This window comes from Oreochromis niloticus, linkage group LG20 (genome assembly GCF_001858045.2).
Source record: "Oreochromis niloticus isolate F11D_XX linkage group LG20, O_niloticus_UMD_NMBU, whole genome shotgun sequence".
NCBI classification, from domain to species: domain Eukaryota; kingdom Metazoa; phylum Chordata; class Actinopteri; order Cichliformes; family Cichlidae; genus Oreochromis; species Oreochromis niloticus.
In genome coordinates this window covers 22111603-22126416 of record NC_031984.2, presented here as the reverse complement: position 1 = coordinate 22126416, position 14814 = coordinate 22111603, and the positions used below count along the sequence as shown (strand labels likewise).

Below are 14814 nucleotides of genomic sequence, written 5' to 3'. Positions count from 1 at the left end.
GTGAAGACATTAGGGTGAATGCATATGGAAACTTTGAAAGAGAAACAAATGGGTGAAGTTAAAGGATCCCAGAGAAATAATATCTGTGCACAGCTGGAATGGCAACACGTGCTTCTTTGAACAAGACAGGAATTTTAATAGCGTCCCTGGGGTCTCTGTGTGCATATGCAAGAGCATCTGTGTGATGTTCACTTCTGAATAATATCACGTCAAACATTTAATTCAAAAATTTACTCACAAGAGTACAGACTGCTCTTTTCCACTAAATAAAAATGTTGGTTACACCACTTGAACCAAAACCATGTGCACTTAACTACTAATTAAATAATCTCATGACATGTAACTGCACAGGCAAATTACTGTTAGTGATAGAAAATCCATTTGTAATAGCAGCTGAGAGAAACATTTAAAGTTCAGTGTACAGTATTAGCGCCCAGCTTCTTACTTATTATTAAATATTGAAGGCCAAAGTAATCATTATTTTTAAATGGATTGCAGTTCACCATCACTGCATGTTTTTATTTCTAGAGATTACATCTAGGTGTCCAAAACAATAATGGAACCTCACCAAAACAAACCCCATGTCAGAAAATAATTTTCTGCTTTGGTAGAGCTCTGGGTCTGGAATGATTTTCTTCTCTGCTAGTTAATATGTAATATACAAGATGGAAGCAAGTCAATTAAAAATTGTTGTTGTTCCAATAATGGAATTTCTCCCAATAACATAATCTGATAATATGGATCATGGTGCTGATTAGAAATGCCACTTAAAACCTAATCTCTGTCTCCCTCTCCCCCTCTGCCATCCACATAAAAAACAACACCCCCCCCCCAAGAAACACCCTGCATTGGTGTTAAAAGCCAGAGACACAGAGAGGGTAAACTAAAACATTACAGTTTTCCCTGTGAGTGCAGCAAAGTCTGACAGTGAAACTGCTGCATCCTCTACATCCACAGCTGGTACGTTTTACACAGATGCAGCCAGCACTGAATTCAGATCAGAGGAACTTTATTGATCCCAGAGGAAAACTGAGTTGTCATAGCAACATACATACAACACACAGTTTAGGTTTTTGGGGGTTTTTTTTGCATCATTCCTAGTGAGCTCTGCTATCGCTTCCTTCCCTGTTCCAGTCCACTTTTCAATCAATCAACATTTGATCAATGCAAAGCATCACACGTTACTCGACGCGCTGCACGGAAGCATGTTAGCGTTGGCTGAAAACTCGCCTTCACAGGCGAATACATACACAAACGGACGAAATGGCAAATCCACAAATTAAGCTGCACGCACACTGGAAGACATTCATTTGCCATACATAACTTTGAAGCTGACGGCTGGTCGCTCGCACACAAGCTCTGGTTGCCTAGGTGACCCTCTATTGTACTACCAGGTCATATGTCAATTAGAGGTAATCTTCGCTCTCATTGGTAGTTGCTTCAGTCGCTTACCGGGAATTTGAGAAAACTTTGACCTGGGTCTGGCCTACTTCCCATTGCCTGCAGTTATGACACCTGAAGTCGCAGAGTATCATTCATTTTCTATACAGAAGACTTGAGGGAAAAGGTAAGTATATTCACTTAAAATATTAAATCTCCATTTAAGGTCACCGTTGTCAAGTGACATTCATCGTGTGATTCTTGCAGTATGGATAAGAATCACAGCTTTTTCATGGCTACAACACAATTATTCCTTTTGGTAAAAAGTGTGAGGTATTGTATGAGAAATAGAAAATGTTGTGAACACTTATTTCAAACCCCAAACTACAGCCTCCCACCTGTGTCAGTTTGTGGATGAATGGTGAAGCAAAACAGCTGTCAAAATGAACCAACAATGTGAGCAGTGCCACAGTAATGCTAATATAGCTGTTCACTGTCAAGTAGCAAGACTCAAATCTGGATGAGGTACATGCTGAGTTGGCCACAGAAATTCTCTGCGTGTTGCATCCAGTGTATTTAGGAGAGTGCTCGGTTACCAGGGCTGCGGCACAGGTGACAGAGTTGTCGCTGGATGCGGCTTAAAGCTGAGGGCTAAAAGTAGTGTCTGAGCACTGCAGCGTACATTTGCCAAACAGCTGAGCTTGTCGCAGCCACAACACAGCACATACAACATCTCCAAAACAGAAACTTACACCTTGATTACCCCCCTTGGATACAGTGACGTTCATGTAAGGTCAGGGTGGGTTGCCAGGTGGCCTTTAATTAAAACAATATCGACACAGCAAATCAATATGCCTCTGTTAAATACTTCTACCAGAGAAAAAAAAAAATACTGTAACTTTCCAAGCAGCAAGCTGAGTTTTTCTTACCAGGAGACATGACCCTATAAAACAATCAATATCACGGTCACTGACTCAGATGAACTACAACAATCTTTCTATTCATGAAAGAATCAGGCATTTTCATTTGATCAGATGAGTGTACTTCAGAGGTACTGCTGGAACTTTAAAGGAAGGCACTAACAGCATCTCAGCTTCTACTCAGAAGGCCGATCACGTCATTCTTCTACTGGGTGAGAGGAGAGAGGAAAAAAGGCACAGGAAGACACTTGAACAAAGCACTGAATGCAGGGTATTGCATGCAGGGTTAGAGCCTGCAAAACACATTAGGTAATCTGTTATGACAAGGCTCTATGCGCCGAGTCCCCTCTGTGACAATGACCCTTTTCACACTGCCCTACCCCCCTCTCTTTTTTTAGGGAAGAAAAAGCATTCAGAAAAATATATACTCTCAGTGTTTTCATTGGAAAGTGACTGAAGTTAGCTTAAAAGCACATGTAAAACAACAGCGCTCCATTCAAAAGCAAGCTTTATTTAACTGATGCTCTGAAAAAGTCAAGCTTCAAATGCATTCAATACATGTGCCTAGGTTATCTGAGGAAATATGGTCTGAGCAGGAAATCAGTGTTTGCATGTAGTGCAAAAAAAGCCCCTGTTTACTTTCTGTTTCTGAGCTATCACATATAAATCCCACCACCTACCAACTTAAGAGGATTTCTTTAAAGCATTTTGAGTGATAGCAGAGAGAAAAGAGAGGCAGTGTAGTAGGAGTTGCTTTTTTCCCTTAATATGCATATATGTATGTGGTAACAGGCTTTCTCTTAATTCCTCGCCCCAATTTAGGATACTGGGTTTCTTGTTAGCATGGTAAGAAATAAAAAAAAATCGCTGAAAATCTTGAATCAATACATTTTTAACAAAAAAGCCCCACATGCGTAACCTGATTATAGGTGGAGTTGCCTGTTTAGCTAGAAAGCAGTGGTCCTGGCCGGCCCATGTGCCAGCTGTTCCAGCTCTGACGACTGTCTATTTATACAGCAGCAGATGGCAGTTAGTGCCTAGCATGCCGACAGACTGTCAGTGACAGGAAGGAATGGACAGATTTCAGCCGCCCAACCTTTCCGCTGAACTTGTAGCCAAACCATACATTGCTCCGAGCCCACAGACACTGATAGCTGGCGAGGGCTCCAACTACCTCTTGATATTAGCAGCTTATGTGGACTCACTGAGTCCAGGATAACAGAGACTAAAGAGAGGCTTCTAGAAGCCACCAGACAGAGAAAACATGCAAGGCCAGCAGGACTCCATTCAGGAGCTAAACAAACACAGAACTACAACAAAGAGAGAGGGATGCCAGGCAGCCTCACAGGTGGTGGCATGCAGGGTTAAATGAAATCAATGCTGAAATAAGACTAAATTCTTTCTTTTTTTTTTATATTTAAAAAAAAAAAAAAAAAAAAAAAAAAGAGTTTCAATTCTAATTACCTACCTAAACTCTGTATGTCAACCTAAACTCTGGGAACATACTCCAGGACCTTTAATGAGCTTTTTTCAGCCATTTTCACAGCTTCAAGAGGCACTGCTTTCCCAAGAATTATATTCTCCTTGGTGCAGGTGCTGCCTCAAAGGTCAAAGGTCTTTCCCATGACAACCTGTGCCGAGAAGAAGTTCAGCACGTCCAGCTCAGCTTTAAGAGTCTGGTATATTCCGATTTAAAAATAGCACTTACTTTTACAGCACTGAATATTTCCTGCATTAACCTTGGCACAATAAGCCTGTGGAGCTGCACGTGCTCAACTAAAAAAAAAATAGGAACTGAAAAGCTTTACAGAGAAAGCAGTTCCTCTAAAGTTTAAATCTTTAGAAAATTTGGTTGCACATTACAGAACAAGATTTTAATGTCAACTCAACTGAGGTGATCAACATTGCAGTGATTAACTAATAACATTTACACACAGATGATGCTATAAAACATGAAATTACAGCTGAAAAAGTCATAAAAATGACAAGAAGAGCAAAAAAAAAAGAGAGGGGCTGATTCAACTCCAGTAACCTATGACTTTAACATGAGTGCAGTCGCCTCAGCTTTCCAGACATCCGCCTTTACTGCCATCAGAAACAATAAATCCTGGAGAAAGGAAAGTTTCTTTGACAAGTATAAATGAATGGATCTGCAGTGCAGCATTACTTGTTTTTATATCTAAATCATGACAGAGCAACATCTGAAGTCCGTCTAAAAACAGTAGGGATGCAATGGTTTAAGCAGCCAATATTCAGCTTGTGGAGCCACGCAACATGACATTTACTGATGTCAGTAGGCAGTGTTTATATATTCTCACATCAGTTTTGGGGTCCCTGAATCCAGTTCCAGAAATCTGCATATTTGAATTTGTGCTTAAAAAAAAGGGGGGGGGGGGAATACATAAAAAAAAAAAATCAAAGACAAAAGGAAAAAGAAAAAATTCAGTGCAGAAATCCTCAATCAGAGCATCTCTTCAGTGTTCAGATTATCATATGGCCCAAGAACAGTGGGAACAACGTGGAGACCGAGCTGTGCAGACACGGGGAAGACAGCACTGCTCACAACAAGCTCCTATTTTACAGAGCAGTGACCTGGATTTCCTTAACTAGCCTCTACTCTGCAACACAAGTCTCACTTTAAATGTTCCCTGGCTTTCTGTACGCATTGTGACATGCGCATGGATCGGTGAAAACCTCACATTTCTTTTCCTTTGGTGTCCATCTTTCAAAAAAACAAACATTCAGGTTAAGCAAAGATTGATGCTTCATGTTAACATTAGATGAGTGAACCTTTCACAGAACAGTTTCTCTGCAGAGAACAAAAGTGATGTGTGAAAGTGTGTGTGCTGCATGCATATGCATCCATGAGTGGGTGTACACTCCAATGATCTTCATTAGCTTCCCAGCAAAGGAGTCCGGTACCTGACCTAGTCATGGGTCAGCTGTCCCGCCTGATTAATTAAGGTTTCAAAAATATTACACTGCCAACCCCTCCACTCTGGATGCATGAATAATACACAGTGAGCATGATGCCCACCAACAAGCTACTCGTGCTCAGACTGTAAAGCTCCCCGGTCTGCCTCTGAATTCAGCCCCAGACTGTGGGAGGAAACCAAACAACAGTCTGTGTCGGTGAGGGCAAAAAACTTAAAAACACATTCACTTTCTTGAATGTGGGAAAGTCCGACTATTTCAGTCAACTTAAGCACTGAACCAAAGAGCAGGGATGAGGAGCAAGCCAAGAAGTGACGGAACATGATAACAAACATGCCATTATCTTGGCTTTTTTTTTTTTTTTTTGCTGCCAGTCAGAGATGAATGGTGTTGGATGCAGGCTGTTGGGAACGCAAAGACATTTAAAGAAATACGTGCTGGTTATGTCATGTGCAGGTAATCAAACGAAAGCACAAAAGCATCATGCTGTACTCTGAACCCTGCATGTGCTGATTATCCTGTGCAGAAGTTTAATGTTTGCATTCTTCTTAGCCATCATGAGGAAGACGAGCAAAGTGATAAAGAAATATTTTCAGTGCTAAGAAAAACAAGGAGAGTCAGAAACAACTGAACCAGCCTAAATACAGAGATCTCTCAATTTCTACTCATTTCTGTTTGCATTTTGTATTTTAAATAATGAAGTGAAAATGCAAACAGGCTTCCAATTAGAACTAATGGATGTAAAAAATAATGGCACCGTCTCCCTTCACTGGTAGCTAAGCTACAAACATGCACGGTCAGCCTCAATCATAATTATGACCAAAACCTCACGATGTATCGCTATGTGATGCCGCCTCACGCTGTCCTACACGTGAAGTGTGCTCGTGCACAACTTTCACTGTCTATCTGCTGCGGCTGCGTTTGCACACCCCCTCCCCCCTACCAGCTCCTCTAATATCCCACTTTTTTCTGCAAAAGGCTCACTCACTTCTGATCTCCATCGCAGGCTGAAAAGCTAAAAACAATGAGGTAGATAGAATTTAACCAATGGGATGCATGGAAAAAAACATAACCATAAGATGAGTACAGAATGAGTTTGGCAAATTTCTAGCTAGTGTGCTATGTGAGACAAATAAACCTCGTGAGATCAGGAGGTATGCTGCTTTTCCAGATGTACTGCTTTATGGCATTGGTAATACCTACGCTTAAAGACATCTGGAGCTGATCCTCAAGCCCTCAAGTTACGACCGAGGATCACGTCATCCAACTATGACATTTGCTGCAATGTTTAATTTCTGGTGTTTGCAAAAAAGAGGTTTCTAATAAGTCTCTTTATTTACCTGTAGCAATTAAAACACAAAGATATGACAAAACAGAAAAACAAAAAGCAAATAAATAATCAACAATGGAAGTTACAAGACTCCTTCCCGTAATAAGCTGAACAAGGAAGCACAGGCAGGTTATTACAAGAAAATACAGGAAAGCAACTGGCCTGATCTGTGGCAACATGGAGAATGGTTGGGTGATCTCAGTGAGATCCTCTGTCTTTTAAAGCAGACATCTGTTATACTCTGGGTTAAATTGTTTAGGCTTAGAGAAATCTCCCCGAGAGCCAAAGAAGACCATTTTAAAAATCCAGTTATTGAACTAAAATTCTAGATAGCAAAGTAAAATCTGCCATGGCTTAATCTTTAACCACGATGATGAGTAGCTAACTCTACCCAGATCTCAGGCTGCGTCAGCTCAATAGAAGGAGTGCATCAATTAATGAGGAGGTGTTTCTATCCATCTGCTATGACGCTGATATATAACAGCAGATGTCTCTTCTTTGTGTGGCTGTAGCTTCTGTTAATGACAGTCCATGGCTTATTTATAATACACATTACATTACAGCCCTGCATGCTATTAAGATATTTCATTAGTCTAGCTCTACCACAGCAAGCGTCGCTGCGTCCACAGTTTTTCTAAGTCTGAGAAATTACTGCTTCCATAGTTTTTGTACCAAGAAATCCCACAATGCCTTGTATCACTCACTTGAGCTGACATCAGGATTCAGTGATGTCAGGAAAAAAAAAAAAAACAACTGTTTGCAGTTTGAGCAAATGAGTGTGCATAATTATGTAGATTACTGAGTAAGTAATTTGATATTGACTAAAGTAAAGTGTTTAAAAGGAGGAACATTGGAAACAAAATAAAACCTAGCTGCCAAAAAGCAAACAAAAACTGTGAAGTGAAAACCACAAGAAGCTTGGTCAGTTACAAAGCTGTAACCACTTTGAGGAGTTTAACACTTTCCCCTCTGACCTCAGCCACATCTAGAATATGGCAGCATTCAGGCTATCCCTCATGTGCAATGCACTGTTGTGGTTTCTTATTCATTTCTTATTAATGAAACATAATTCAGTGTTAATGGGAAAGGCCATCAGGGCTCTGTGCAATGCTTTGTTTCTCATCTTAAATAAGAATGGTGCCATTTCATTTCAGATATTAAGTAAAGAAACATGTGACACATGAAGAGAAGCTTATCAAAAGAATCTGAGAATCAAAGAGGATTCCAATAACTGAGAACTTCTGATCTTAAAACCTATGTTTAGTATTGTTGTAACTAGGTCAGCATTCAGCAGCCTACATCCTATTACACAAAGTGACTGTGTATATTCAAACGTCCCAAACATCTGTCCACCAGTCAGTTTCAATAACTGCCAGAACATCAGCATTTAACAACAATTTGCAAAGCTGACCCAAAAACAGAGCATCATGAAGAATCACAAGGCAAAATATTATAAGCTGTGGTGGGTTTCCCTCGTATGCATTTTAAAAAAAGCAAAGAATACAGAAAAAGAGAAGCTTTTATTCATTCACTGCAGATGTTTTAGTATTGCTATTGCTTTGACTACTACAGAAGACAACCACAAAACATATGGCAGTGGTTTCATGAGACACAGCTATTCAGACCCTTACAGGGTTTCTATTTCCTGTTTATAAGTTTGGCGTGTACCTTGGTCTAGGGTTTATGACTTGGTGGTACATTTCGTATGTTGAAGAGGCCTCAAGCAAGATGGTGAATCCTGAATGCCTCCTGATGGATCCATCAGAGAGTCAGTGTGTGTATGATAGAAAGTGCTTAAAAGGCACAGAATAAAGCACTGCATGAGTTATCTGAATGGGTACATGTTGCTTGTTGTAAAAAAACAAACAAACACAGCACTTGGAATACTGTGTAGAAAGATGTTATTAGTATTAGTACAAGTATTAGTACTATTGTATACACACACTAGCTAAGCAGATAGTGTGCACTTAGCAGTAATGCTCCATGAAAAGTCTGTGACTTGCTTACAAATTTAAATATGTTTATGGATAGGTAAGGGTGAGCAGAGAGCTTGTACGCTGTTCAAAAATGCTAAGTGCAATGTTAAATGTGAGTTAAGACATAATAATAACAATATTAGCACACAGTCTCCCTAGCTTCAACAGCTAGTTTAACACACTCATCGATACACTAACTGTGCGACTTTCTGTAAGACACCTGCTACGAGTAGTTCAGTAAAAACTGGGTGACCTGCATGACATGCATTTGTGCCTCTCAGCTGACAGTCCTGTGACACAGTCTGCCCGTCCTTCCTCCTCATTAGGAGGTCATGTTTGAATGTAAAAGTTTGCTCTGTACATTTGTGAATGTTTGGCTCCAGAACTATCTGAGTGATGAGGAATGTAACACCCTAGAGCGGGTGCATGTCGGTATGTATACACCTGCAAGGGTCACAAGGATTACGGGGCAAGCCAAAGGATTACTGGTCTTAATCAGGTCAATAAGCCCTGTCTGCACAGGGTTCAGCGAAAGTATGACTGCCCCACATCCAAACCCACCTTCCTTGCTGCATGTCCCACCAATAACTGCATTTCATTGACGTGAAAATGGTTCATTGTTATTTCTGCTGTGATGAGAGCCTCCTCTTATGTGTAACTGACACTGGAGCTGAGCTCGTTCTTCCCTGCAGGGTAAGGTCAGCATCCACTTACCTCATAGTGAGAGCACACTTGGGTGAATTGTATCTGAAAGGTGAAGGTTTAATTGATGTGGTGACCTTCTGTTTGTGCTTTCAATTGGTCATTTTGTTTACTCTTAGCTTAAGTGATAATATCGTCTAACATCCCGTTCCTGAAAATGTGGCTAGTGTAGACTACTGATAAGGCATTAGAAACATGATTTTGAACAACAGACAGCGACTAGACTAGACTGCAGGTTTGCAATCAGTTGACAAAATGCTTCATCATAACATCTCTGTGTGCTTTGTAAGCTCTATTGATCATCTCTGGCCATACATCGTGAGTGGCTCCTCACTGGCTCAAGGGGCACATAACACATGACTTACATAACAAGATGGAAACTGATGTGAAGAACACATCAGGCCCCAGATTAAGGCGGAGTTTGAGTGTACTGGAGTTATTCAACATTTAGAGTACCAACACAAAATTAGCGGGCCATCGCGTCACTGTTTTATAATTACATTAGCTCTGGTATGTCTGAGAGCGTCTCCTGAATGAGGCCTTTGCTTTGTTTCTGTCTCCCTGCAGAGGCCTTGGACACATTTCCTGCACACTGGCTAATCAATTTGCTGCTCCTTTGCTCTCACCCTATCCTTGACAACCCTCTATGCATGGTGAAAAGGGGAAAGAGCGAGAAAGAGACCGAGTTCTTGCCCCCTACCCCCATCTTTCTCTGTACTGTTGACACATGCACACAGGCGGGCACATATGCCCTTGAGCCAGTCACAACAATAAGGGGAGTGTCATGGCATAACGCACACATCTGCCAAACACCTACAAGCTGACCACGCAACATCCCATTTCCGTCAGGCAGCCTTCAGCCCAATTTAAATCCAAGCAAAAACCAGTGAAAACATTAGAAGTACACCCATACTGAGCACACACACTGACTGGCTAGTGCTACATCACAGCTTATCATACAAAGGCAAAAACATAACATACCGACCTGAGATTTTTTTTTAAGGGAATTTCCAGTAGCATGGATTTGAGAAGTTTCTCTAGATGCTGTTGTTTCACCACGTCAGACACCAACTGTTTCATAGCCACCTTTCACGCCTTCTGGAAAGGCTACGTTGTTGGGTTTTTGATACCCAAAGATGTTTTGCGGATCACCGTGTAAACTTGGGAGTCATGTTTAGATTTGTTTTTCAATGATGCAGTTACACAATTACAATTACACAGATGGACGCTGAACATATCACTTAGAAAGAAAACACTAGGTTGACAAATAAAAAATCCTTGGTAAATGTAACACTCATGTGACTAATTGTATCTATTTACTGTTAAAAACATACCATAGAAATTTTGATTATTAAAATATTGTTCAAATGGCAATGCTGTGTCTATTTCATTTGGTTAGAGTAAAAATGCACAATGTCTTTTAGAAAGTCTGAGGGAATACAACGACCACAACAATATAAAGGTCAGATTTTTTTTAAAACTTCAAGCCAAATGATCTCAGTATGATCCTGTGCGTGTCTGAGCCATCAGGTAAGATTCGGCCTCTCGGCATCCAAATAAGACAGCGCATTCTCAGCATACCATCTGCAATGAAGTCCTGACGAAGGGAGAGTATGGCCGCCTGCCAGCCTCCCTTTCTGCTCTGCAATCTGCCCATGTGAAAGGAGGCAGAGTAGGCAGTACCGCAGCCTACTCCTCTCCCTCACTCGCTCACACACACTCACTGACTAACCCCCTAAAAAACGCTGCATATTCCACTGCAGCTCTGCTACAAACCACGAGTCACCCTCCAGCTCCTTCGGGTGACATTGGCATAATGAAAACCCAAGGATATAGAGTAAAACTACTAGGGATTTGACACAAAGCTTCTCTTTGGTAGAGTGTGAGAGATAAAGGACAAGTAAGCCATAACTGGTAGGGACACTTGATCTTATGGAAGATTCATATAAGCTTAGTCTAATGAGGGTGATATAAGACTGACAGACAAAACTCGAGAGCCAGCTGGTAGAGCATGTTTCTGTTTCCACATGCTGTCTCGTTACTGCGGGTTAATAAATGCTTCCACGCTAACGTCGTGGAGATTGTGCTCAGCTGGAATGAAGCACACACGACAGAGTCATGAGTAAGGAGGCAGCCAACACTTCACAGTAACGGATGACTCACAAGTAAGCAGGTTGAATCACATGACTGCAAACCATATTCAGGTTTTCTCTTCTTGCTCTGCTATTGCTTATCATATAACACTGTCGACAAGCATGCTTTACAGTAAATAAGGGCACTATCACATAATCAAAGCTGATATGCCTTCGCTTAAAACTAAAGCTTAGATGGTCTTAACATCCTTCCCTATGCCTCAATCACGGATTGCTGCAACATGAGAAAAGTTATAAATATATATATTTTTACTTAACCTGTCAGACTTTGCATCTCTATCTCAACCACTGTGGTTCAAAAAGGGATGCAAATCTTGTAAATAATTAACTGCCAATTGTGTTTTATATGCATCTAACAAGCTCTTCACAAATTGTTTGTGTACACTCAAGAGATAACGCAACCATAAACTATAAAGCAGCACACACATCCATTAAAGAAAAACAGTGGCCGTGTGATAAAGCCTAGCTGAACTGGGGGTGCTGGCAGGCCACGCTGTGGAACGACCCCTGGGTCTCCCAGCGTGAACCAACTAAGCGTTTCTCACACAGAATCTCCTCTGGCATGCACACCCCTCCAGAGGAGGAGGAATTTCACTCTGTAAGCCTTTTATTCTCTTTCAGGCTGCTCGTCCCCAACCGTCCACTATTCAGTTTGCTCATTCTACTGTTCTCTGCTAAGACGCCCGAAGGAAGAACATGCAGGAGCATGCATGGTACACCAAAGTGTTCCTGCAGACTGGACCTGCATAAAATCAAGATGCCCCCCCCCCCAGTTTGTGTTGGTGGTCTTGCATGGATGCCAGTAGGCCACTTACTTGTAGTGTTGCCTTGCATCTGAATGATACATTTTGACTCCTTGCTGATCTCCCTCGAGTTGAAGGGTCGAACTCGAACAGCGACTTTCACAGACGCCCCAGACATGTTTGCAGTTTAAGTCCGTCTCCCTGTAAGATCCCTTGTGTATATCCCTCCTAAAGGAAACAGAAAAACAAATGTGCATCTCCTTAGTTAAAACAATAAGTGATGCAGTGAAGCCAGACAATGTTTGCTTCCTTCTTTAAAAATAAAACAAAAGTGCTATAGTGAAAGGAGCAGAGCCTGTTTTCACTAAATGTAAATCAAACACAATGAAAGTCCACCCCCTCCCAATTTTTAGTCATAACAGCCTACAACAAATATGGCCGACCAAACCCGATGAAGCCTTTAATATTTTGTAAACAGCAGCCGATCACACATTTAGCAAATCAAACAGAGGATGTAAGACTTTATATTTATTTCATAAACCCACAGTTTACGTGAAATGCGCTTTAGCTGAAAACAAAATATGAAGATCACAAATCACGATTGTTGCATGCATAAAATAACGTGGCGTTAAAATACCACACAACTTTCCATCGTTTTTACAGTCCATTTAGGCTACACAACCCACACCCGGTGACTACACAGCCTAAATATCCCATGTTTTCCATGTACTTGCAGTCAGTCAGCCATACTTGCCGAAGCATACGCCCATGAAATCCTATCTCCCCTATTTGGTTTGAGCTACAGTGGGACAGCTAACCGAGGGCCTGTCTGTTGCATCTGACACTGTTCATTTTGTGCAGACGGAGAGCTTAAATTTCCCCCTTTTAAAAAAATTAAATTCGCTGATGTTAGGAAGTAGGCTAATCCTCCGCCGCTGCATGTTGGGGAATACTGCAAGGGAGGAGTTACATGCTTATTTTAGCGGTCCAGACTGGACACATTGTTCACATTTACCCTATCCGGCAGGGTTAAAAGCGTTTGACGTTAAATCCTACCAGAGGCGAAGCTTCCAACAGTAGCTATTATATTTTCTATGGCAAGCTAGCTTTAACCCGTTAAATGTTACTGGCTCTGACTTCAATATTTACGACCTACAGTCTAACGGAAACAGCTATCCAACTATAATCAACTAAACCTATAAACAAATTATTCTATATACTGTAACAATTAAGTAACTATATATATTTAATTTTTTTTGTGTTATAGGAACCTTGGCCACGTAGAGGTCCACTGACTACCGGACGTGTATTGGTTAACACAGACAACTGCTCCCTATCCATCTTTGAAACTAATCTGTAATAACAACCCAGTGCACAACACTCCCCAAAAATAGAAATATATTATTTTTAAAAAATATACTTACGCTTGGAGACTCTTGCAAAAGACAAAACCAAAACCACCGGACAGTGGCGAGAACTAACGCTAGCTAGCAAGCGTCAAAATTTGTTGTTTCTATCAGAATCTGTGCGCAAGGAAACTGCTATAAAGTCCATTTCCGTGAAAAACACCCATTATAGCGGTATCCTCCGGCGGAAGGATTTGTATTTGGAAACGACCACTTCGTTGACTGCTTTAGTCTCCCTTACAGATGAACGGCGGACGCCTATCTGCAAATTAGCGAGAAGAAGAATTGGTAGATTGTCTTGATTTACCGAAGAGATTACGTCAACTCCCTCTCAGTGCGCTCACGGACAGGCTGGCGGGCCAATGAGCAAACAGAGAGTGGTGACTAATGCGGCGAAGAGCCTATGGCGTGACTCGGAGTTGCGAAGGGGGAGGGAATAGGGTGGGTGTCGCTCCCGTTTTTTTCGCCCGTGACGCCACACTGCAGGATTTCTCATTACCGCTACCCGCAGCACCGTGGGTTACCGCAAAGAGCGCCGCCTAGCGACGTACCTTTTCCGTGCATCACGAATTTATAAACCAAATTATTTATATTTTTGCTCATATAAATGGCCTTAAAGCAGGCACAAGAGATGTCGCTGACCATAAAACAAAATAAAATGAGCAAATACATTTCCTGCTGTGTTTGAATGTAATCAGTTCAATTACATTATATTCATATAGCGCCAAATGACTACAGCAGTCGCCTCAAGACGCTTTTTATTGTGAAGACCATACAATAATAGAGAGTAAACCTCAACAATCAGACAACCCCCTTTTAACAAGCACATGGCGACAAAGGGAAGGGAAAACTCCCTTTTAACAGAAGGAAACCTCCGAAAGAACCATTAAGAGGCAGGTTTGATTCAAAGCAATTCATTTTCCTGTGATATTTTTGCAGTTGCAGTTTCTTTTTGGAATGAACTTGGAGTTAAAAGTTTAACAGGTGTAGTCCTTGCCAGTAAATCCTGGACAGTTGTCAAGTTTAATCGAGACTAGCCTATGCACCTTCAAAAAAGGATTACAATTTTTTTGTTCCCTAGAACTGGAAGTTACCTTTGCTGACACAAAATGAAAACAGGTTTGCATTATATTTGCTACATCCAGCTTTTTTTTTTTGCTATTTATGTAGTAGTTGTTTTTCCCACTCTGTTTCAATGAGTCTTTTGTCCTGTCTCCACCACCTCACGTGGTCGCAGCAGATGGTTTCCCTTTTCTGAGCCTGCTTCTGC

The 14814-nt window shown here is 41.3% G+C and overlaps 1 protein-coding gene across 17 annotated transcripts in view; it reads right to left on the bottom strand.

Annotated features, from left to right (window-relative positions):
- Nucleotides 1–13890, bottom strand: part of kif1b (kinesin family member 1B) — a 59799-nt gene extending 45909 nt beyond the window's left edge. For 6 of the 17 annotated variants that reach the window (XM_025901528.1, XM_025901526.1, XM_013271116.3 and 3 more), the window contains exons 1-2: nucleotides 13563–13873; nucleotides 12211–12366 (exon numbers count right to left, since the gene is read on the bottom strand). In XM_025901528.1, the coding sequence (XP_025757313.1) occupies nucleotides 12211–12316 (106 nt within the window). In that variant the 5' untranslated portion in view covers nucleotides 12317–12366; nucleotides 13563–13873. Of the gene's footprint in view, nucleotides 1–12210; nucleotides 12367–13562 lie in introns of all 17 variants that reach the window. The other 11 variants (XM_025901525.1, XM_025901532.1, XM_025901533.1 and 8 more) reach the window with 4 other exon arrangements.
- Between the last annotated feature and the right edge of the window lie 924 nt (nucleotides 13891–14814).